Genomic DNA, 25449 nt, shown 5'->3' on the forward strand with positions numbered 1-25449 from the left:
TCTGCAGTGAGGTGTTCATTTGAATTCTAGTCCGTTATACTTATTAATATACTATATTCAATGAGCTTTAATATTGTTTCCTTTATAAATTAATGTGTAGTCACCAGTCCAGTATCGAATTTCTTGAGAATTTAATGAACTGTGGACTTTCTTCCCTAGAAAAATGCATATACAACAAACAGCATGTTTTAGTCAATTTCAGAAGTTTTACAGGTTATGTTAGGAGTCCATGGATGCCAAATAAAAACTTCTAGGTTTGAACACTGACGGTGTGTTATGTATTGTTCTGTGTGTTTGGGAAACAGCAGTGAATGAAACAAGCCCCCAAGGAGCTTACAAACAGGGAAGAAAAACAAACAGGGAAGGAGAGGAGTATTGTTTGTGTGAGTCAGCTGGGATGGAGATGTGTTATAATTTAGAATAAGATGTTTAGGAAAAAGAAAAAAGAATGATTGGAAATGGACTCACTAAGAAAATCACAGTTGAACAAAAACTTTCAGTGAGATGAGGGAGGGAACCTTGAAGATATCTGGAGGCTATCCCCTTTAGCCAGAGCAAGAGAACAAGGACAAAGATCCTGAAATAACAGTAAATCTGTCTTGTTTGAACAATAGCAAAGACCCAGGGTGACTGGAATGCTATGAATCTAAGTTGAAGAAGGGCAGAGAAAAGAGCCAGCATGATAACTAGGAGCAGTTTTGGTGGAAGGGGGAGGGAAGGTGAATGTTTGATTAGAATATGTTCCAGAAATCTTGGAAAGTAAGTATTAGAGACAATGCACAGATTTGTTTATTTCGAGGAGTTTTAATGTGAAGAGGAACAGAAAAATTGGACAGTAGCTGAAGTTACGGTGGCTAAAAGACATTTTCTTGTTGGCTGTGCTTTTGTTTTTTAAGAGATAATAGCCAGTTTACTAGTAAGAATGATCCAACATAAAGGGATAAATTGATAAAGCAGGAGAGGAAGGATAAAACTATTGGGTGGAGTCCTTGTGAAGTAATGGGGTAAAATCTAGTACACAGATAGAAAGGCTGTCCTCTGATTGAGCAGGGGCAGTTTGTCGTCTGTGGTGCAGATAGAAAGATGGAGTACTTGACCACACTTGGAACAGGTTGGTGGATGTGGTGGTAGGAGCATGTGGAAGGCTTTGTTGGTTCTTTTTTATTTTTTTATTTTTGATATCTTAAACTATTGATTAAACTCAGCTTCCTTTAACAAAGATGAATTTTGTCATTTTTAAAAAACAAGAGTGGCTTAATTTAGCAGTGATACCAAGCTAAAATAAGGAAAGTAATATCCACATGCAAGGAAAGGTATACATATTGATCTCTTTAGTATTGGCATTAATATTGCATCATTAGAGTTTAAAAAAAGAAAAACAGTGAAATGATCTATATGCAAAATGCTTACATTTTGTGTATAGTAGTATTTATAATTGTGTGTGTGTATATGTACACACACTTTGTATGTTTATTTGTGTATGTATGTATATGTTGTATAGATATTCATGAATACGATAATATATAATAAATCTGCATTAAAATGTCGGTTTATTGTTTTTTGTGTATGTGTTTTGTCGTTTTGCTTGTTTGCTTTCATTTTCTTAGTAAAATATGAAGCAAAATTGTTAACTTATATATTCTTAGGCAAAAGAAGGGGGTGCTGAATGTATGAGGAGAGGGCCAAACATATGAAAAGATTACTGAAGAGACTCAGTAAAGGATATGGAAAATAGTCTTTTCTCCCTTTTTGTTTCTCATGTTTCTTCTTAGTGTATAGTTAACAGTTGATAAATATAGTGACTTCTTACTCCCTCTGAACATCTCTCTGGAATCAACCCAACTTTTTTTTATTAGCAGTAGTCTACACTTCTGTACTTCCTGTTGGCCATGACATCTTTAACTCATGTAGTGTTGTAACCCTAGGAAAAACAGGTTTTGAGTAGACAGATTTGGATCTCTCTCCATTTGAACCTCCTAGTCACTTGAAGTGATTGTGATTTTAATTTTGAGCATTTTTTTCATAGTTATAGGAATATAAACAATATTTCTACTTTGTCTCACAGGATTGGAAATACCAAGTAAGAAATTAGTATATATGATGCTGGAAACTCATGGAAACTTGGAAATATCAAGTAAGGAATTAGGATATATGATGCTGGATGCTCGTGACTGAAAGGCCTGAAACAGATGTATCTTCCAAATTCTTATCAAGAAAATGACTGTGAAGGCAATGATGGGTCAAGAAGACCAGTGGAAAACTCCTTAGGAGAGAGCCATAGAAAATGTACACTTCAGAAGAGAAATGTAATCAGAGAACTCAAAAAAGGAAAATATATCATGTATGCCCTCGGAAGGGTAAAAAGATTTTTATTCATGTGCATGAGATTACTCAAATAGGTGATCAGATATACCAGTGCCTTGAATGCAAGCAAAACTTCTGTGAAAACTTAGCTCTTATTATGTGTGAGAGAACCTACACTGGGGAGAAACCTTATAGATGTGATATGTGTGAGAAAACCTTTGTCCAAAGCTCAGATCTTATTTCACACCAGAGGATCCACAATTATGAGAAACCTTATAAATGTAGCAAGTGTGAGAAGAGCTTTTGGCACCACTTAGCCCTTTCAGGACACCAGAGAACACATGCAGGTAAAAAATTCTATACATGTGACATTTGTGGCAAGAATTTTGGTCAGAGTTCTGATCTGCTTGTCCACCAGCGAAGCCATACAGGCGAGAAACCCTATCTATGTAGTGAGTGTGATAAATGCTTTAGTAGAAGTACAAACCTCATAAGGCACCGAAGAACTCACACAGGTGAAAAACCATTTAAGTGTCTGGAGTGTGAAAAAGCTTTTAGTGGGAAATCAGATCTTATTAGCCACCAGAGAACTCACACTGGTGAAAGGCCCTACAAATGTAATAAGTGTGAAAAAAGTTACCGACACCGTTCAGCCTTCATTGTACATAAAAGAGTTCATACTGGGGAGAAACCCTATAAGTGTGGTGCCTGTGAAAAATGCTTTGGGCAGAAATCAGACCTAATTGTGCACCAGAGAGTCCACACAGGGGAGAAGCCTTATAAATGTTTGGAATGTATGAGAAGTTTTACTCGGAGTGCCAATCTAATTAGGCACCAGGCAACTCACACTCATACTTTTAAATGCCTTGAATATGAGAAAAACTTCAACTGTAGCTCAGACCTTATAGTGCATCAAAGAATTCACATGGAAGAGAAGCCACACCAGTGGTCTGCTTGTGAGAGTGGCTTCCTCTTAGGTATGGATTTTGTTGCTCAACAGAAAATGAGAACTCAGACTGAAGAGCTACATTATAAATACAGTGTATGTGATAAGACCTTCCACCAGAGCTCAGCCCTTCTTCAACATCAGACAGTACACATTGGTGAAAAACCATATATCTGTAATATGAGTGAGAAAGATATTGAGCTCAGCCCTCCCCATGCATCAGAAGCTTCTCAGATGTCTTAACCAGACAAATTATAATACCATAAAAATGTATTTACATGTCAGAGAACTCATTAAGATGAAGACCCCTAGGGAAATCTCAGACTTATCACAGAGCTCAGAATTCAGTGGGAACCAGAAACCCTACAATTGTGGGAAATATGAGAAGTGCTTGCCCAGAGAGCTGCCCTAACAGAATACCTTATCATTTACTCTAATGACAAACTCTACAGATGCCTGGAGTTTTAGAAAAACTTCATCACTCATAAGAGGAGTCAGCACAGGTGAGAAATCTTACAAATGCAGTGAGATTAGAGAGCTTGCTAGCAAAGTTCTGTCCGCCTCATTGTAAGAGAATTCACATCAGAGAACAACTTCTAAAATGCCTTCTGTGTCAACAGTGCTTCAGACAATATGCACATCTCATTGGACTTCAGAAAAGCTACCCTGGGAAGAAAGTCCACCAACTGTGAAAAAAGCTTCTAAACAGAACTCTATCTGACCCATTAGAGAAGCCATACTGGTGAAAAATTGTATATTTGTCTCAAGTGTGGCAAAAGCATTAGTCGGAGAGCCTTAGTGGGATTTGCACCTCCCCCTCAAAGAAAAAGTCTGAGGAAAGACTTTTAACAAGTGTCTGAATGAAAGAAACTTGTCAGTGATCAGCTCTTGTGGTACATCAGGGAACTCACATAAGTGAAAAACCCTGTAAATACCTTGAGTCTGAAAAAAGCTTTGCTAGAAGCTCCTATCTTATTGGGCCCCAAAGAACCCTTTCTGCTAAGAAGTTTGCTCTAGTGATAGAGTCGATTCTGAGTGAGAATCTGTGTACATAAAATATGTATGAGAAGAACTGTTCTCATAGTTGACCCATATAGTAGAAATGACTTGAAATGGACTCAGTATGGTAATAGATTTTGTAGATACCCAGAAGCTTGTTCTGGGAGGAGGTAGGGCAGGTCAGAGTAGACCTGATGGGTAACTCAGGTAAAGATGCTTTTCTTTTATCTGAACCACTTAATTATTGCTTTACTTTCACTTTTTTAAATTCAAAAATCCAATAAAGGGAAGGACTGTAACCTTGTGATAGGTGTGACATGTGTTACTGTTGGGGGAAAGGAGTATATTGACTTTGCCTCTTTTTGTTTTTTTGCCCTTCGCTAGAATGTAATTAGTGTATCAGTGGTAACATTGAAATTTTTTGTAGAACAAAAAGGCTAAGGAGAAGTTATCCTAGATTAAAACTCTCTCAATAGTCTCCCCTTTGCAGGACCAGCCCCATAAAGAAGCAAAATACTCAGCTTTTTACTTAGTATGAGTTGAAGTAAATCCTTGAAAATTTCCTTTCCCCTCAAATATCTTTCATGTTATAAATGGTATTTGAAATTTTGATTTTAGAGATTTTTTTCTTCAAAATGCAAATTCCAGGATAATGATGATAATGTTGTTAGCATCCGTATTTTTGTGACTTCACCTACCATCTCTTTCGGTGATAGACACCCACAGTAAGCTCCTAGCAAAATGGCTAGGGAAAGACTGAAATAAAGTTTAAGCCTGAGTGGGCACAGTAAGAAACACATGCTGATGCACTATTAGTAGAAAAACAAGACTATTATTACGATTTTGAGTGACTCCAAACCTGGTATTCTTTTCACTCCATCATCTTGCTGTTTATAGCAATTCAAGGCCCCCTAATGATACATCTTTCATTAATTTTGCTTCTGCCAAGGAAAGACAGAATACTTTTTACACAGGGAAAGGACTGCAATAACCACAGTACAAGGTGTATATTCTAAATGCTACAAGGGAAAAGTAGTTGGCAGAGTGACAAGAGATTTAAAGATAAGCACTTCAGTTTAATTGGGATAAATATGATGGTCTTTAACATTGTCCGGAATTACTAATAATTCTAGGGATCTATCCGTCACTTCTTAGTTTTTTTCTTCCCTCAGATTAAAAGACATTTCATACAAGTTATTTAGATTCCTACAGTATTCAGAACTCTGTAGATTGGATGAATAAATATTTTGTTAGTTTGAATTCTCTGGTTTGGGTTTGATTTATCTTAGCAGATCCCTAAACTCCAGAGACCACTGCATTTGGATTCATGGAGTTGAGCAACTGCTACACTGCTACTTTATGTATAGCTCTTAAGATTTGATCCTCATAATTCATTTTTGATAATCATGATAATCTTAGACTCAGTGAATATTAGCTTATAGTGATAATAAGGAATCTGATTCTAGGGTACTTTTTTCTTTTAGAAAACAGATCCTGGAAGTTTATTTGATCTGACATGTTTCAGTAATTTTTAAAAATAGCTCTTGTACCATGAAAAGTTGCCCATTGTGATAAACCACACAAGATGTATTATTTTTCTTTTTAGTGAAAATCATGCCTATCACTGGTATATGTTTCACAATTGTAATACTTAAAATAGTATTGGGTGTCAGGCATGGTGGTGATGAAACTTAGTCCTATGGCTACTTGTTAATCATTAGAGAACTTGGAGAAGGGAACAAAGTTGGTATCATTAGCAGGGCAGTGACTTGCCCCCTCTTTCAACTAATCTTACTGGTAATTGTTTCTAGTCTTTAATTAATGATGGACTAGCCCTCAAACAGAGAACTTTGGGGGTATGAAATAGGTCTGAGGGCTTTTAACCATGGGAGAAAAAGGTGTTGGTATTATTCATATGTTAATAGCATGACCTGAGGTTGGAGAGGACCACTTGGGAGCCTGTAGCCAAAACTAGAAGGTAACTTCTGGAATGGATGGAGGTTCCCTTTAAGCAGTGCCAACCTAAATCTACCTCAGGTAAGTAGTTAAGTAACTTTTTCAAGATTTCAGACCAAACAAGACAACTTGTATTCTGTTGATGTATTCCTATACTTTAATGTTTTTGTTTGCCCTTAATTCTTAAATAAACATTTGTTCTGAAAAACTTCATTTTTGTCTCCACTGTACTAAGAGAAATAGCATTTCCCTTTCATTTACATTAGAATTAAGTGAATAAATCAGTGTAACTGGCTTATTGTACCCTCAATGAATCCCCAACAATAAAAAAAAAAAAAAAAAGAATTAAGTGAATAGTCATGTAATGTTTAGGCCTGGTTGTAGCGATTAACCCCTGGACCATTTCTGGAATTCCAGGAATTTTTGATGCTGAGGCAGAGAGGAATGGAAACTTGGAAGGAATACTGTTTATGCTCTGGACATTGGATTCATTTGGAGTCACCCCACTGCATTACATAAATAGCACAAGGAGGGGTAATAGTTTGAACTAACCATAGCTGGGGCCCTGCTAAAATTCAGTAGTAACAAAAACATCTGTGGTTTAGTTTTTGCAAATAACTGACAACTCCAGAAGTAATCATATGTTCTTAAAATGTGTCTCCCAGTAAAAAAACCAGGGCTCTTTGGTGAAATGTCTGATAGCAGATTTGGGGCAGACTTTGGAACGTATTATCATGCCAAATAGCAAGGAAGTTTTCAAAGACTGCAGAAGATATTAAAGTGACTGAGAAACCAACATGCAGAAGCTGGAGATGAACATGTTAAGCAGCAATAAGGATAATAATGGCAGTGGGTTGAAATGCATCAAAAACCATGCATTCGTAATAAGCAAAATAATTGGGCAGGTTAGAAGGATGTTAGGAAACTAAAACATCATTTTGAGGATCAGTAAATGAGAGAAACTTTTAACATTTGTCCTACCCTTTCTACACAAATTGTACCGCTAAAAATATATAGTTGAACAAAACATATCTTCCTAGAAATGTTCCAACCAAAAGTGGAGAAGAAATTAAGATAAATTTTAGAAAATTAATGTTTCCTGTGTACCTGGATTTTGTGGCCTGAAAATTTCTACAGAGTTCACTAAGTTTTAAAATTCATAAAGCATTTATGTTTAAATAAAAGAATCTAGACATAGTTAATACCATCTATCAAGTTTCTTGTTTAAAAATCTGTTGGTGACAACCAACATTTAATGTATGATCCAGACCCCCTAACCCTGCCTTGTACTGGTTCCTGCTGATCCCCTGGCCCTGTAGGCCTGTTGATTTTGTCCAGTACTTAGGATTGTTTTGCCAATAATTATGCTAACTGATCCCACTCCCCAGAACGTTCTCTCTTATTTAGGTCTCAAGTATCACCTCAGAGAGTCCCTTTTAAGAATTACTCTACCGGGTGGCGCCTGTGGCTCAAGGGGTAGGGCGCCAGTCCCATATGCCGGAGGTGGCGGGTTCAAACCCAGCCCCGGCCAAAAGCCAAAAAAAAAGAATTACTCTACCATTATCACATGAACAGTTTTAATTCTTTGTACACTCTTAGGAGCTTATATTTATTTAATTCGCTTTCTGCCTACTTCTCTATAATGTGCTTCTCTATAATGTCCATGAGAGCAGAACATTTCTGATTTGATTGCTACTATATGTCCAACACCATGAATTGTTGTAGAATGCCATCAGTACTTAATAAATACTGACTGCTGCTCAAAATTCGAAGATGGCCCACAAGATTTCCACCCCTGGTAGAGGTATACACACACTGTATCATCTCTTTGTCTTGGGCATGGGTGGGACCAGTGAATATGAGTCACCCCTTGATTAAGTTATATGACAAAGGTGATGGGATAGTTACTCCATTATATTACATTGTAACACTTCACCCTAACAGACTGGAGATTCTCCTTAAGCCTTGCAGAACTAAAAATTTCCTTGTATGGAGAGGCCCATGTAGTAAGCACCTAAGGGTATCTTCCATAAACTGAGGGTTGTCCTGTGTAGACAGCATGGAAATAGATACTTCAATCCTACAGTTGCAAAGAATTCTGCCAATAACCAGTGAATTTGGAAAGGTCCCTGAGTATCACTCAGATAAGTTCAGTCCCTGTCGATACTTTGATTTGGGCCTTGTACCACTCTTGAGCAGAGGACCACCTGACCCACGGAAATTATGAAATACTAAATGTGTATTGTCCTAGGCAGCTAAATTTGTGGTGATTTTGTATACAGCACTAGAAAACCAATGTATTGAATAAATAACTCCTTTGTCTTGTTGCTTTTTCTCTCAAAAGGGTAGAATGCCAGAAAATCTGCCTTCTCATTGCACATTAAGACATGCGGGGGGGGGGGGGGGAGGAGTGTCTTGTCTCTTTTGTTACTTCCTTGTTCACTCTTTCTTTCATTTAGTTTTGGTTTTGTTCCCATTTTCTTAATTAAAAAAATTGTTACACCTAGAGAGTAGTTGAAAGTTCATGTAGGTTCACTACTTAATTCATTTTTGTCTCATTTGCTTTATACTGTGTGTGTGTATATATATATTTTTTTCTGAATATTAAACATAGTTTATGGGCTAGGCATAGTGGCTCACACCTATAATCCTAACACTCTTGGAAAGCCAAGACTGCAAGATCACTTGAGCTTAGAAGTTTGAGATAAGCCTGAATATGAGCAAGACCAAGACCTCGTCTCTATTTGAAAAAATCATCTGGGCATTGTGGCAGGTACCTAACTATTTGGGAGACTAAGGGAGGAGTATTGCCTGAACCCAGGAGTTTGAGGTTGCTGTGAACTAGGCTAACACCATGGTACTCGAGCCTGGGCAATAGAGTGCAACTATGTCTCAAAAAAATAAAATAATAGTTTATAGCTGGACGCAGTAGCTCATGCTTATAATCCTAGCACTATGGGAAGCCAAGCCAGGAGGACTGCTTGAGACCAGGTTTTGAGACCCACCTGAGCACATAGCAAGACCTTTTCTCTACAAAAAAATGTTTTTAAATTATCCAGGCATGGTGGCACACCCCTGTAGTCCCAGCCATGTGGAAGGTTGAGGCTAGAGGATTGCTTGTGTCCCAAGATGTTGAGACTGCAGTAAGTAGGATCACACACCACTACTTCAGACTGGACAACAGAGTAAGACCCTGTCTCAAAAATACTACAAAATAAAAATTAGTTTGCAGTGATCCTGACCCTTCACTTTTAAATGCTTCAACATGTATCTCATTACTGTTCATTACACATTACTACATTTAAAGTGTGTAATGTGTACTTCACTTTGATTCATATCAGGAGACATATGGTGTCTATTTATCCCATTTTTGATAATGCTAACTTTAAGCAGTTGGTTAAGGGGGTATATACCAGTTACTTCCATGGTAAAAATACCTTTTCCCTTTGTGATTAATAAATGATATATGATATGATACTTTATGCATGGCTTTAACATCCATGATGATTCTTGACTGGGTATTATTTTGGTGGTTACAAAATGGGTATTTCCTGTTATAAAGATAATCTTTAAGAAAAAAAAGTTTCTTTGGGGGGTGGCACCTGTGGCTCAAAGGAGTAGGGCGCCAGCTCCATATGCCAAAGGTGGCGGGTTCAAACCCAGCCCCAGCCAAAAACTGCAAAAAAAAAAAAAAAAAACACTTTTTTTGTATCCCCCAGCCTCTTTTCTATCACTATGGATTTATGGATTTTTATTTTGACATGCTACTCCATTATGATCATTCTTTTTGATGTACAAATTATGCTAAATATGACCAGTAGAAATGTTTTCCAGCCAGCTCCTGTGTTGTCTTGATGTGTCCTTACAAATCAATAAGCACTTTTTTGCTTTCTAGCACAATGTAATATTCAAGTTCACTTTTACTTTTCCTGCTCCAGTCTTGGAATTAGCCATTTCTTCAAGTATCCCTTGATTTCTTTTAGTGGGAAATAGTGATGCTAGGGTGCTAGGTATACTCACCATTACTGGAGGTCATCACTTTTAGGCCCTGTCATGAGTTCATCACGTAATCCAGTTTGAATCCAACCTCTCCAAAGTTCTTCCTTACTTTTCTCTTTTCCATGTTCCTATCTTTCTTCTCCATAGTGAGGACCTGTTTCCAACAATATTAATATATTAATGTTGCAATAAAATAGTTTCAGAATTACTATACAAAAAAATCAATAACCAATGTATTGATTGTTGATTATAAAGCCTATATAGTAAGACTATAAAGAACTTACATACATTGAAGTAAAATTCAGATTTTTTTTTTATAGTTCCGTTTGTCCTTAGACTATATCCCAATACAGGAATAGAGTCAGAGTACTGTGTCCAAAAGCTACTTGAATGAATTCTTTTTTCTGTTTAATCATTGCTTTGATATGCAGTTAGGTTCATTTGTTTCGTTTTTACTAAGTATAAAGATTTGCTTGTTTTTATGTGACTGTATAAAACATTTTCATGATTCAAAAGTTAAAACAATAGAAAAACTTTTGCTCAAAGAAATCTCATCTCTATCCCTATCTCATCCACCCTATTCCTACCATCCTCAAAGACGGTAGGTACATCCTTTATTTTTTTGCAAATATAGGCAAATATACATGCATTTGTGCATATATACACAGTCTGGTGCATGTGTGCTCATATACATTCTTCCTACTTTTCTGAAGGGTGCACACTATATTTATACTTTGCTTTGTTCACTTTATATATTCTGAAAGTCTCAGCATTACTTCATAGAGAATGTTGTCTTTTTTTTTTTAACTATTGAATAATCTGTTGTATGACTACCTCAAGATTTACTCAACTAATCTCTTGTGGGTGAGCCTGTAGAATATTACCAGTAGTTTGCTATTAACAGTAATACCATAGTGATTTTTTTTTCATATTTACAGGGATATAACTTCAGGGTAAATTCCTAGAGGTGGGTTAAAAGTAAGTGCACATACAGTATTGCTGGTGAATTCTCCTCCACAAGGGTTGTACTACTATGCAGTACCACCATCAATGTATGAAAGTGTGAGATCTTATCTCTAAAAAATAGCTGGGCTGGACCAGGCGTGATGGTTCACACCTATAATCCTAGTACTTGGGAGGCTGAGGCAGGTGGATTGCCTAAGCTCACAGGTTTGAGACTAGCCTGAGTCAGAGCCAGACCTTGTCTCTAAAAAATCCGGGCATTGTGGCAGGCACATGTAGTCCCAGCTACTTGGGAGGCTGAGGCAAGAGAATCACTTGAGCCCAAGAGTTTGAGGTTGCTGTGAGTATGCCATGGCACTCTATCAAGGGTGACAAAGTGAGACTCTGTCTTAAAAAAATAATAATTAAATAAATAGAATGAAAAATAGCCAGGCATTGTGGCAGGTACCTATAACCTCAACTACTTGGGAGGCTGAGGCAGGAGGATTGCTCGAGCCCAGGAGTTTGAAGTTGCTGTGAGCTATAATGCCATGGCACTCTACCAAGAGTGACAGAGTTAGACTCTGTCTCAATATATACATATATATGTATATATGTATATATATTTGACATTTTAATTTTTTATTGCATCTGAATTTTAAATTATTATTTTTCTTGGACAGTGACTGACCGCTGATGTTTCTGATGGCTTCAGCTCTCTTTGAGACCAAAGAGCTCTGTGGGGAAAGCATGAATACCTAAGCAAAATGAATGTTCTTTTAAGAAATCTACAATCAAGGTGTCAGCAGGGTAACATTCCTAAGCGAAGACTGTAGGCCTGAGAAAAAAATCCTTCCTGTTTCTTTCAGATTCTGGCATCTTCTGATATTCCCTGGCTTATGAAAGCATAACTCCAATTTCTGGCTCCATCTTCAGAAGACCTAACTTGTGCCTGTTTCTCCTCTTCACATAAGGAAAGTTATCATTAGATTCAGGTTCCACCCTGTGTTAATCCAGGATGATCTCATCTTGAGATCCTTCACTTAATTACATCTGCAAAGACCTTTATCCAGATAAGATCACATTCACAGGTTCTAGCAGTTAGGACTTAGACATAGGTTTTGGGAGGTCACCATTCAACTCATTACACAGTGGTTCTATGCCTAGATATTTTGTAAAAGGTGTTTTCTCATTTTGTCTTTCTGCCTGGATATGGATCCAATTCCATTTTCCCTTTGGCCCAACTGACTTCACCGTCATCAATCATAAGTCTGAGGGAATTCCTCCCTGTTTACCAACATTTCTTTAAGATATTTTTCCTCCATCTATGTGTTCGATCATCATGACTATCAATTTCATAATATCTACTCCACCTTCTGTGATTAGCCTATGCAATTCTGACAACCCCATTATTTTGTCACTTATTTTGTTTTGGAATGGCCATTGGCTATAATCCTAATAAAAAAGTATGAGAGAACATCTGTGGGATGGAGATTATGTTTAGTTCTTATAAAGCATTCTTCTTTTCTATTTTCCTTTGGCCACTGGATGGTGCTGTGTTTGGATGTGATGTGTAGATCTTCTGGAGCCAGCTTGTGGACAAAACTGATTCACTGAGGATAGCAGAGCAGAGTGATCCAAAGAACCATAAGTCTTGATGACATCTCTGAGCTGCTAAATTTTGCCTGGAATATGTCCTATTTGGGGGATTTGGGTTATGTGGACTAAGAAATTTTCTTACTGTTTTATTTGTTGAGTTGGAATTTTTAATTAGCAGAAGCCTAGAGTATTCCCATGGCTACATCATGAATCCCCTTCTTTTTACCTTGTCTTTCAAACCCTCTCTTCTTTCTCATTCCTTAGGAACATCATTGATTATCCATTAACAATCTCTGCCTTCTATTTGGAATGCATAGGTGTTACTGTCCGCTAGTCTAGTCAACAACACAGAGGAAGCACTGCAGACGGAATGATTTGTAAAGGGAAGACTGAGGCTCGCTCAGGCACTCAGGGACTGCCCATCTTTATTCACTGTATTTTATATCCAAACTCATCAGATAAAAATAACCAAGAATAAAGAACAAAAGCACTAGTTGAGACTGCCATAAAAAATTTCTCCCCTGCATAAGATTAAGACATTCTTAATCAAATATGGAAAAGTGTAGCCACTATTTCATTAAATATGTTTTGGCCAAATTCTGTCTTCTCCCCCGGGACTCCAGTTACACATACATTAAACCATTTGATACTGTTCTTCAGGTATGTGGTATTCTGTTCCTTTTTACTTCAGTTTCTTTTCTCTGTTCTTCAGATTGAATAATTTCTATTGATCTATTTTCAAAGTTCACTTATTCTTTCCTCTGCTATCTCTAATCTTCTATTAAGCCCATTCATTAATTTTTTAGTTTTTAATTATTATTTTCAAAGCTGGGATTTCAATTTTTTTACTTCTCTAATAAGATAGATTCCTGGGCTGGGTGTGGTGGCTCATGCCTGTAATCCAAGCACTCTGGGAAGCTGAGGCAGGTGGATTGCCTGAGTTCACAGGTTCCAGACCAGCCTGAGCCAGAGTGAGACATCATTTATAATAATAGCCAAGTGTTATGGCAGACGCCTATAGCCTCAATTGCTTGGGAGGCTGAGGTAAGAGAATCAGTTGAGCCTAAGAGTTTGAGGTTGCTGTGAGCTGTGATGCCACGGCACTCTACCAAGGGCAACAAAGTGAGACTCTGTCTCAAAAAAAAAAAAAAAAAGTTAGATTCCTTTCTACTTATTAAAACCATTTTACTTTATCATTAAACATTGTAATTGCTTGAGAGTTTCTGTCCTCTAGTTCCAGTCTCTTTGGTATCTTACAATTTATTACTCTTTTCCCCCCTTGATTATGAATCAAATCCCTTTGTGTGTTTAGTGCACAAGATTTTATACTGGATTTTGTGAATAATATGTTATAAAGACACAGGGCCTTTTTTTTTTTTTTTGACATAGAGTTTCATCATGTGACCCTGGATAGAGTGCCATAGTGTCACAACTCACAGCAACCTCAAACACTTGGGATTAAGTGATTCTCTTGCCTTAGCCTCCCTAGTAGCTGGGACTACAGGTGCCTACCACAACACCCGGCTATTTTGGGGTTGCAGTTGTCGTTGTTCAGCAGTCCCAGGCTGGGCTTGAAGCCTCTGTGTATGTGGCTGGAAGCCCTACTCACTGAGTTACAGGCACTGAGCCAGACACTGGGCTCTTTTATTCGCCTCTTTTAGCAGTATAGTTAGTGACTGTCACCTGGAATTGGTGTAAGCTTAGGTTTACTCTGTGGTGGGGAGGATCTGAGGAAAAGCTAAGCCTCTGTTACTTGCTGAGATTCAACCTCTAAACTCTGTGTCTTCTGTGGATCTTATTTTAGACCTTGTTAAAGCAGCTCTCAAGAAAGGCTAAGGTGTGATCATTCCTTAAGATGTTTAGTCTCATGTATTGGCTGGATGTGCAGAATGTAGAAAGTTTTCTCCATTATGGTTGGATCTGATTTCTAACATCTCGAGCCCTCTTTGACCTCTAGTATTTCTGATCTTCTTTCAGCCTCATAGCAGTCAGTCACATATGAGAAGCCCAGCCCTCAGCCAAGGATATGTGGGAAAGACTTAACATGCTCTGTACAGATTACTCCTTTTTGATGCTTTGTCCCACTGAGTGCACCTGCCTCAGCCACTTCAAACTGTCATTTCTGCCACCTCTGCAAGGAAATTTAAAAATACTTTATGGAACACATGTACAGTTTTTTCCTAGGCTATATATAGAGAAGGGGAATTGACAGTCAATAGGATATGTACATAATTCTTTAATATAAATGCTGCAAAACTGTACATTACATTAAATATATTTATATATAATTTCAGTATGATTAAAATTAGATAAAAATAGTTTTTATTGACAATAATGGTGATTTTAATGTATTGGGCCCCATCCAGAGTGTATTGGAAATACCGGGCACAGCAATCAACAGAGTTCTGTGTGGGGCCAGAGGAAGTGGCCCATAACTCCAAGTGGGTCAGGCCCTGTCTCTCCTCCTCACCCTCTCCCACCTATAGTCTTCCTGAACTCAGGCTCAGAATTGCCTGTCTCTCAGTGTCACATTCTTGGAGTTGGCTCTTAGCTATATAGAAACAAAAATACAACTACCACCAAATAATACAAATATGTTGGGGAGGCAAGGAAGGTGAGGAGGGAGATGGAGAGGAGTAGGTCTGGCTCAACAGGCCATCCCGCCTAGTTTTGCAGGGATTTAGACAAGACAGAATCTATGGCTGCCTACCACCTAAAGGTAACCGTGCACCCAATCCCTAATCCCGGCGCGGGCCCCTCCCCTCCACACGACTGCCTAGCACCTAGGATGTGGCAACCCTTGCAGCTATGCAGGACCAAACCAGTACCCTCTCTCACAAGCCCCACTACCACCTGATGCAAAAGCACAGCCTAGCTGGATGCCCCTCCAGCCAAGACTGGAGCTCAAGAGGAATTGCAGTTTTAAGTACATTTTTCTTTCTCTAAAAGTCAGGCTACAACTGTTCCTAAATCTTCCAGCTTCGTACAAAGGAGGCTTTCTCCTGATTAAAATACAGTGTCTGTGCCTTATTCTTACCCAAGACTTGCAATCCAGCAGAGGTCCGCCCCCTAAACCAACTTCCAATGACTTGATGACTGAGCTATCTGCAGAAGGTCCCCACAGTCACGAGTAAGAGGATAGGAGTGTGAGTAGGTGTGATTTTGCCTGGCCCGCCTCGCTCCGCCCCCTGCCCTCCTCTCTCCTCAGCGTGCGGAGTCCCTCCCTCCACTCTTCACCCCTCCCAGCCAGTCCCTCGAGGCTGGTTCTGCCACCTGAAACAAGCAGGACGGGCACCCTCCTCCCAGCGGTTCTCTTGCGGTTGAGCAGCAGTACTGCTGCCGCTGCAAACCAGGGTTTCTACTTGGGATTTCTCTCCACTCCCCCATTTCCTCCCCACCTCCCATGTTCACCTTTTTAGTCCGTCCGTGTCTTGGGTGTTAAGTGTGTGTGTGTGTGAGTTCCTGTATGTGTTTGTAGCTGAACCTGTGTACCCTGCCACCCAGACTTTGGTTGTGATGAGAACCCAGTAATAAAGGATAGCTCAATTATTTATATATACATTATATATATAACTATAATGTGTGATATGTTTTTACATAATTATATGTTCACATGTGATACATGTACCTTTAGAATCTTGTGCTTTTCTCTTGTTTTGGTTAAATGGAAAAGTGCTGAAAAAAGTGTTCACAGCTATACAACCAAGAAATTGAAGATTATTTTTTCCTCCAAAGATAATAGACATAACAAGATAAAAAGTCCAGAGACAGATGGGCATTTTATAAAGGAATTTGCTATATTTAAGAAGGTGTTATTTTAAAGTGCAGAAAGGATGGTTCACTCAGTAAATGATATTAAATTAGTAGGGTAAAAATTGGGGGAGGGGTAAATGTTAAATCTCTACCACACTAAGTACAAGTAATCTCCAAGTTACAAGCATCCAACTGATGTACAACCTTCATGTACGAATAGAGGCTATTACAGGTAATAAGTAAATGTACCCGTTCCAACTTACCTATAAATTCAACTTAAGAACAAACCTACAGAACTTATCTCATAGTAACCTGGACACTGCCTCTAAAAAAGTAAATACTGTTAGGTTGAAAGATTGGAACTCTAAATCCAGCTCCACTATAATAAAACCAGATGTCCTTGAAGAAAGTCCTGTAACATCTCTGGACTTCAATTTTCTATGCTATGAAATAAGCCTTAAAATTGCATATTTGCACTGGCTATATTAAACTATTAACTAGCCACATAAGGCTATTAAGCATGTGAAATTTCAGCCCAAATTGAGATGTGCTGTACCTGTAAAATACACACTGAATTTGGAAAGCTTTGTATAAAAACAATATAATGTATCTTATTAATATTTTATACTGATCACATGTTGCAATGATAATATTTTGCATATGTTGTGTTAAATAAAATATGTTGTGTCACCTCTTGTTTCTTTTCATGAAGCTGCTGAAAAATGTAAAATTACATATATGGCTTGCATTATATTTCTATTAAACAGCACTGCTATATAGTGTTAGTTTGGGGAACTCACAGTGTGGATGGAGAAAGATTTCTCAAACAATGTTCAGCATAGAAAGACTGAAGGGGCAAAGTCCACTGCACCCTTGTAAGGTCAATCAGTCTCATTTGTGCTCCTTGAGGTATGAGAGGCTCTGAGAAGGAACATTTCCAGTACTTGGGCTGCAGTCGTGCCTTAAAGGAAAGAATGTGCCGGAGACCCTTGCCAAGTCATAGCTGAAGACAGATCATTTGCCTGGGGCAATGGACCGTTGCACTTAATCCCCTACCTCTATTTACACAATAACTTTCAGTTAGTCATATAGGGAAGTGGAGAAACAGAATAGACAACCCAGCCCTTTGTGGTTCATCTCCATTATTGTTTATCTCCAAACAAGATATTCTTGGTTTAGAAAGGTGTGTATTGCTGATTAACACTGATAAGAAACCTTTACCTTTTGTCTTCTCTATTCTTGGATCATTTTTATCTGATGAGTTTGGGTATATAAGAAAGTGAATAAAAACGGCTAATTGTTGCTGTGCCGGAGCGAGCACCAGCCATCCCTTAATAAATCATTCATTTTGTCTGCAGTACTTGCCTCTGTGTCTCTGACTAAGCCAGTGGACAGCAACAAAAGACATAAAAGTTTATTTTACCTTAAAGATTGAATACTTTTAAAGAATAGTTTTAAGATTGAAAGGAAGTTTACATCCCAAAGGTGGTGAGGTGACAAGAGAAACAAGAGAAAAAAAGGACAAGTGTTGGCAGAGAGGATAGAGGATTCAGAGATTTTACTAGGGGGGCAAAGAGAAAGAATAAAAGTGATTTTTGCCAAGTGATAGGAAAAACAGCTATAAAACTGCTGCATCTGGTTTTTTCCTTCCGTTCCCCCTCTCCTTTCTGTGAGCCCAGCTTATCAGATTCCTGAGCAGAGAACTTGCACCACTTGCTGTCCAGTTAAAGCTCTTCAAGATTGTGAAACAACCCTCTGCAATACAAGTAAAGTTCAAAGACCAGTTGAGCCCAAGGTGTTTAATCCAAACAAAGGAGGCAGTTGGACTGAGTTTTGTCTTCCAAGGAGCAATCATGTCCTGTGAGTTTATTTCTCTTACTTTCTGCTTGATAGTTTAATCTCTCTCTTTTAGCTAGGTTATTATCAAGATATCCTTCCATATAGTATTTAAGGTTATGCCAAGTATTAAGAGCCTATGGTTAGTATTTTGCGGTTGTTGAAGTAAAAATAAAAATGTAGAGAAGAACCTCTAATGTTTTATGTGGGAGGAAAGAATTACAGCATAGGCCATACATGGAGACTCAGTAATAAAGAGCAGAGGTTTTATAAGAAGGAAATATGTTACATATTGCCCTTTGAGAAAGTTCATTGGCATTAATAAGTGCAGAGCTGGCAAGTTCTAATTGGTAGGTAACAGGTATGGTTAAAATTAGTCCTAAAGTTGTACCTATAAGATAAAACTTATCTTAGGTTACAAGCAATTTCATTAGCTAGGCTCACAGAGAATTTTATATTTGGAACAATGTTATGTGCCTGAATGCTCCCCCCCCTCAATTCTAGGCTTTTATTTATAGTTGGGTATGACAAGAATGACTTAACTTGTATAATCAACTTTCACACAGTGATTCCTCCTACTTGTATAATGTGTTACACATCTCCTAAGGCTGGCCGTTTTATAATATGTTATTTGATATTCCCAGGAATGTGTGGCTTCAAGAAGGGTGAAAATTGTTATCCCGACTTCACAGATTGTGAAGAAACTAAAACTCTAGGTTAAAGATAGTTTCAGGGCTATAGGGTGGAGTCAGGAATACAACATGCTCATTTCACTCTGCTGTATTCCCCAGGCTGGTTTCTGGCAGGTTTCATTGTGTATTTGAAAAAGGCAACACATGGAAATTGGTGCTCAAATTAAAGGTTATTTGCACATCCGTGAGGTCTCTAAAAGGAAGTCATAAAAGGACTGTATCAGTGATAGTGGTAGTGAGGAGGAGGACTCCATTCTTTCTTTGGAATTGTTAGTTGCCATCATCCTGGGGGAGACAGATGAGCCTCAGTATTAATGTGATGGGAGCTTCCCTCTTTACATATGAACTTCAAGCTTCTACAGCAGTGGTTCTCAACCTATGAGTCAGGACCCACAGGAACTGTATTAAAGGGTCACGGCAGTAGGAAAGTTGAGAACCACTGTTCTACAGGAATGAGCAGGTAAAGAACCAATATCCTAGAGCAACAAAAGTTATTCTTGAAAAAGACCTATGTAACTAAAGAAACAAGCATTTGGGGCTGCCTTGTATCAGTGTCTAACTCATTTCTCTCTATTTGGAAACATTTCACTGCCGCACTTAATAAGAAATCAAGGATTGGGCGGCGCCTGTGGCTCAGTCGGTAAGGCGCTGGCCCCATATACCGAGGGTGGCGGGTTCAAACCCGGCCCCGGCCAAACTGCAACCAAAAAATAGCCGGGCGTTGTGGTGGACGCCTGTAGTCCCAGCTACTCGGGAGGCTGAGGCAAGAGAATCGCTTAAGCCCAGGAGTTAGAGGTTGCTGTGAGCTGTGTGAGGCCACGGCACTCTACCGAGGGCCATAAAGTGAGACTCTGTCTCTACAAAAAAAAAAAAAAAAAGAAATCAAGGATTATTTTTATTCTAAAGGCTGTGGATAGAACAAAATAAAAAGTCAAGACACAGATCAGTGATTTATATGATAATTAATTTATCTTTAAATTGATATTTATATAATGAAGGAAGTATTGAGAGGCTGACGAGGGAGAATTGCTTGAGTTCAGGAGTTGGAGACTTGCCTGAGTGAGAGTAAACCCCCACTCTTAAAAAAATGAAAAACCCAGCTGGGCGCCACAGGGAGCGCCTATAATCCCAGAGGCTGCTGGAGGCTGAGGCATCAGGATGCCCACAGCTCAAGTCTGAGGTTGCAGTGAGCTGTGACACCATTGCACAAGGCATAAGGTGGGACTCTGTCTCAACAACAACAACAACAAAAGCAAAGAATAAAAATAAGTAAACAAACAAACAAGGAAAGAAAAAATTAAAAAACAAAACAAACTAAAAAGAACAGCAAGGGTGGGGGAAATAGCATTACATCCTTACTATACTAAATCTAAAAACAAAGACTAAAGGAGTTAAATGTTTCTTATTGTGGTCTAAAAGTATGAGATCCTGGTTGTGGTAGAAAAAAACTAGAGATAATTAAAAAAATAACAATCCTTATTTGTGAAGGCTTTTCTTCACATGATACCAGTGACTTATAAAAGCAAGGTTCATCAGACCTAAAATATAAAACTAAAAATTTTGGTTAGCTAATGACATCATAAGCCAAATAGAGAAGTGTACTTGTCATACGATATAGACAAGCATTCCTAATCATGATATAAAACAATTCAATAATTAAAAGAAAATGGAAAAAAAGTATGAATGGGGAATTCACTGAGGAAATACGTCTGGCCAATATACACTTGAGAAAAGACTCAATCACATTAATATTCAAAGTAATGCAAAATGTTTTGATTATTTTGCATTATCAAACTATTTTGATAATGTTTTATATTAGCAAAGATTTAAAAAATTATAATAGCCATGTGATGATAGTTTGGAAAAACAGATACTTTTATATACTACAGATTCTCAAATGACATCTTTTCATTCATGAGCGAAAAAAATTGGTTTAGATATGTCATTATGCTTAAAGTCATAATTTCCAAGAATCTATTGATGATATTAAGTGAGGACTTACTATATTAGCATGAATGTAACTACATTTAGTCTTATTGGATAGACAAAAGTTTATGCATGACATGGTTTGTAAATAGGAAAGCAGTAGCTTTCACATTTAATACAATAATTTCACTTTAAGAATGTGTCTATAAATATCCTCACACAAATCTATATACCTCTATGAATACTTATCATACCCATCTTGTGATATGGTAAAAAACTGGAAACAATTTAAATGCCAAGCTAAAGAAACTATTTAAATTAACTACAGTGAATCTATTTGATAAAATATATTCATTATAATATGCAAGATATTTCATAACATATCTAAACCAATTTCATATTACATTACTATTACAAATAATATGTACATTATTAGTGCATTATGCTAAAAAAATTGTATGTTTGTATATGCATAGAAAAATATTCTAGGAGGATATTAGGCCAATATAATAGTGTTTTTATGAATGTTCGAAATAGAAAACATTTTCTTTTTTTAATGTATGTATTTTATATTATTTCATTTTTTAAATTTTATAGTACAGGAAAAAAGAACTGTTTGAACAAAACACTAAGAATACAACTATTTTAGTGTAGTTGGGCAACTATTGGGGCATAGCTGTATTGTAGGTGCTGAGAATAGTTTACATGGTGTATCATAGCATTTAAAACTCAACTTATTTTCTCAGTTTTTCATCATTTTTCTTCTCTCTGTTTATTTGAAAGGTATAAATTTCAAGAAATTTCTCACCTAGTTTTCCTCAATCTCGAAACTCCTGAATTTTATCTGAAATTATTTTAAAGAATTTACCACTAAGCAAGAACAAGTATGGCAAAACTTATATACAGGGATGTTTATGATATATTTATATTAATATAAAATGGCCATATCTAACACTAGGGAATATATTTGTCTTTTCTTTCACCAACACTACACTTTCTTGATGACTATAGCTTTATAGTAAGTCTTAAAGTTGGGTAGTGTTAGTCTTCCAACTTTGCTCCTCTCCTTCAATATTATATTGGCAATACTGGGTCTTTTGCCTCTCCATATAAACATAAACATTAGTATCACTCAGGAGGCTGAGGTGGGAGGATTACTTGAGCCCAGTAGTTCTGAGGTTACTGTGAGCATCACTGCACTCCAGCCTGAGCTGTCATGGCACTAGATAAGGACCACTGACTCAAATTAGGAGTTCAAAAAGGAGTCTTTTATTAGCCGCGGGGCTGTCTCAGCAAAGTCTAAGGCAGACTAAGTGAGAGCGCCCTGAAGGGTCTGAAATTGGGGGTTTTATAGTCTGAAAGTTGGCAAAGGAAGCAAAAAGCAAGTGTGAGATCACAATGACAGAAGCAGACCTTGCAATTTAGCAGATAGATAACATAAAGGTAACATAAAGCAGTTACCTGGCAATTAGCAGGTAAGTAAAACAATTTATCACAGCACTAAAGCTTGTTAACTCTTATCTTTGTTTTGTTCCAGCCAGATCTAAGAATGATGGTGCTTGGCATCATTTCATTTACCTGTTTTTCCCCTCCCTCCTACCCAGCCTCCTGGTCTTATGGGGAGGTGGTGTGAGGCTGCCGTGAGGCTGCTGACATCCATCTCAGAGCAACAGAGCAAGACTGTCAAAAAAAAGAGAGAAAAGAGAAAGAAGAAAGGAAAGGAAGAGAAGGAAGCGAATGAAGGAAAGGAAAGAAAGAATGAAAGGAAATTTTAGTATCAATTTGCCAGTATCCACAAACTAACTTATAACTTACTGGAATTTTTGTTGGGATTATTTTGAATCCATAGATCAAGTTGAGAAGAACTGACATATTGTCAGTATGGAATCATGAGCATCTGTTTATTTAAATTTTTTTTTCTTAGACTTCTGTGTTTTTTCTCATATAGGTTTTGTACACATTTTGTTAGATTTATACCTAAATATTTTATTTTGGGGAGTGTTAATGTAATGGTATTGTGTTTTTAATTTTAAATTCTACTTGTTCATTGCTGGTATATGGAAAACATTTGACTTTTATGTATATTAACTTTGTATCCTGTGTGACTTTGCTATAATCATTTAAAACTATTTAAACTAAAAATATTTTAAACTATTAAAGTTTAACCGTACTAAACTATATAAAATTGCATGCAAACTTTATGGATATCCTGTGTATGCCTGGATTCAATTTCCTAGTCTTTTATTGAGGATTTTTAAATCTATATTTATGAAGGATATTAGTCAGTGGTTTTCTTTTCTTATCCTATCTTCATTTGATTTTGCTATCAAGGTAAGTCAGCACACAAATGTGGATTCTGAGCTGGGACATAATCATTACAACAGGCATATAAGGGAGAAGTCTCATCATTTTTATATTGAATTCATGTGTTTATGTGAGTTTCCTACTATTGGTTACCACACTGCAAAGATTTTTTAAAGTGTTGTTATTTCTAGCCCTATTAAAGAGGTAACATTACATCTTTACCTAGTCTTTGCGAAGTAAATTGAATGGCAATTAGAAATTTATTGCAAATTTGCTAAATATTATTTTTTTCCCTGTGCATTTAGACCCAAATCTGGGTAAGAAAACCTAGACTCTAGATCTGCCTCAGTTACTGAGGCATTTAGTGATTACCTGTTCATTCTCTCCCATAACCCTGCAAGCAAAAAAATGAAAAATGTTGCTTTTACCTTATGGTCCTCACTGTTTTTTCCTATACCCCAAATTGCCATGCTATTTTTGACAATAAACAGATTATTTATTTAAAATTAAAATGTTTTAGATAAACATCAAGTTACTTTAACATGTTTCTAAGAATTATAATAAGTATAACTTATGACATAGAAAAATGACCTTTGCACTTCCAAATTTCTGCAGATGCTGGACTGCTCATATCAGATTCCTACTGAAGTTTTTGTTTCAGAAGACTAGTTAACAGCAAGTAAGCTCTACTTAATGCTATTTCTACTAGGATATGATGGAAATAATGTACTATGGGATTAATATTTAAAAATGTCTTTTTACAAAACTCTAAAATCTAAAATTATACCAAACTTCCATTTGATACAATTTTATAACTTCTTAACTAAGACTAAATTACTAATAAATTACTAATTAAATACACTTAATTAAATGAGTGGTAATTCAGAATTACTTGACACAAGGGACCAAACAATTCGTATGGTTTCATATCTTTGGATTGAATTTTATTTGAAAATTCAACTAACCCTTACTGTGGGTTGCATTGACTTTCAATGTTTTCAAAAAGAGGGAAAATCCAGATATTAATAGGGAATAACTTATTGTAAATGTGTTGGGTGCTGGAAATCACTTGAGGGAACGAGCACTTGGAAAAATGTCAGTATATACTTTCCAGAAGGGGGAAAGAAGGGGGAGCCAATGAAAGTCTTTGGACAATAAAATGACGCTGGGGTTCTTGAGAATGTCAGTAACTCTGTGAGATGGCAGAACTATGCTTGAGGGGGCTGTCCCCTTTCAGGTGGGAAAGATGAGTCACTTGTTTTTACATCAAGAACATCTTTATAGCATTTCTGTCAGATTCTATTTCTGAAGATGATGAACCATGACCTTTATCAATTTATAGTATATATTCTGAAGTCTTAAGATTTAGAAAGTTTGCCAGAGTCAGAAGCTCCTTTGAAGCAAGATCTGGATCAGAATGGAGTTGTCCTAGAGGAATCATTTACTTCTGATCCTAGGTTTCTTCAGGTCCTCACAGGACAATTTTGAATTTTGAATTTCTGATTCTACTCAGCATATTCTTCCTCCTCCCTTGGCAATCTGATATGCTAAGGGACTCCGTTGTCTCAGGCCTTTCCAAAGTACCCTCCTAGGAAAAAGGAAAGTGGATCCTCTTCTAAAAAGCCATATATAATCTTGGCCTCAGTATAGTTTTGTTTGCTATCTGCATTTTATTTTCTCAAGTCACTGAGTTTTCCTCAGCACACAGAGCTGATGACATCCAATTATGCATAAACTTTCCTCATGGGAACTAGCCTGCTTTGATAAGAACAAATGATACTTTCTAGACTTTCTGTCAGACCTTTGGTCCAGACATTGTGTTTAAAAGTACTTGAAAGAAGCAGAAAGATAAACAAGGTTCTGAACGTCACATCTACCCACCCCCATTCACCATGCTTCTAATCAACTTGCAAACGCTTAATAAAAATAGGAACAATTTTAGAAAATCATAATGCCTAAAATTAAATCCAGAAAAAAAATTATGAGAAGGAATACACACTGCTAACTGTATTTTATTATGATTCTCAAGTTTATTCTTGGGAAAGGGAAGAAGGGAGGAAGGAGTAAAGGGGGGGGAGGGAACGAGAGAGGGAAGAAAATGAAATGAAATTTGTCACCCATCATACTTTTTAGAACAAAGACATAAAGTATGATCATAGTTTAAGGCCCACAGTTTGGTAGTAAAATACTAAC

General features: G+C 37.3%; 1 protein-coding gene across 6 annotated transcripts in view; it reads left to right on the forward strand.

Annotated features, from left to right (window-relative positions):
• ZNF322 (zinc finger protein 322) overlaps positions 1 to 23010 on the forward strand; it is a 37558-nt gene extending 14548 nt beyond the window's left edge. For 5 of the 6 annotated variants that reach the window (XM_053603309.1, XM_053603307.1, XM_053603311.1 and 2 more), the window contains one exon: positions 2066 to 6415. In XM_053603309.1, the coding sequence (XP_053459284.1) occupies positions 2285 to 3493 (1209 nt within the window). In that variant the 5' untranslated portion in view covers positions 2066 to 2284 and the 3' untranslated portion in view covers positions 3494 to 6415. Of the gene's footprint in view, positions 1 to 2065; positions 6416 to 18177; positions 18359 to 22493 lie in introns of those variants that run through there. The other variant, XR_008382567.1, reaches the window with a different exon arrangement.
• Positions 23011 to 25449: the final 2439 nt, after the last annotated feature.

Source organism: Nycticebus coucang, chromosome 9 (genome assembly GCF_027406575.1).
Source record: "Nycticebus coucang isolate mNycCou1 chromosome 9, mNycCou1.pri, whole genome shotgun sequence".
In the NCBI taxonomy this organism is placed as follows: Eukaryota; Metazoa; Chordata; class Mammalia; order Primates; family Lorisidae; genus Nycticebus; species Nycticebus coucang.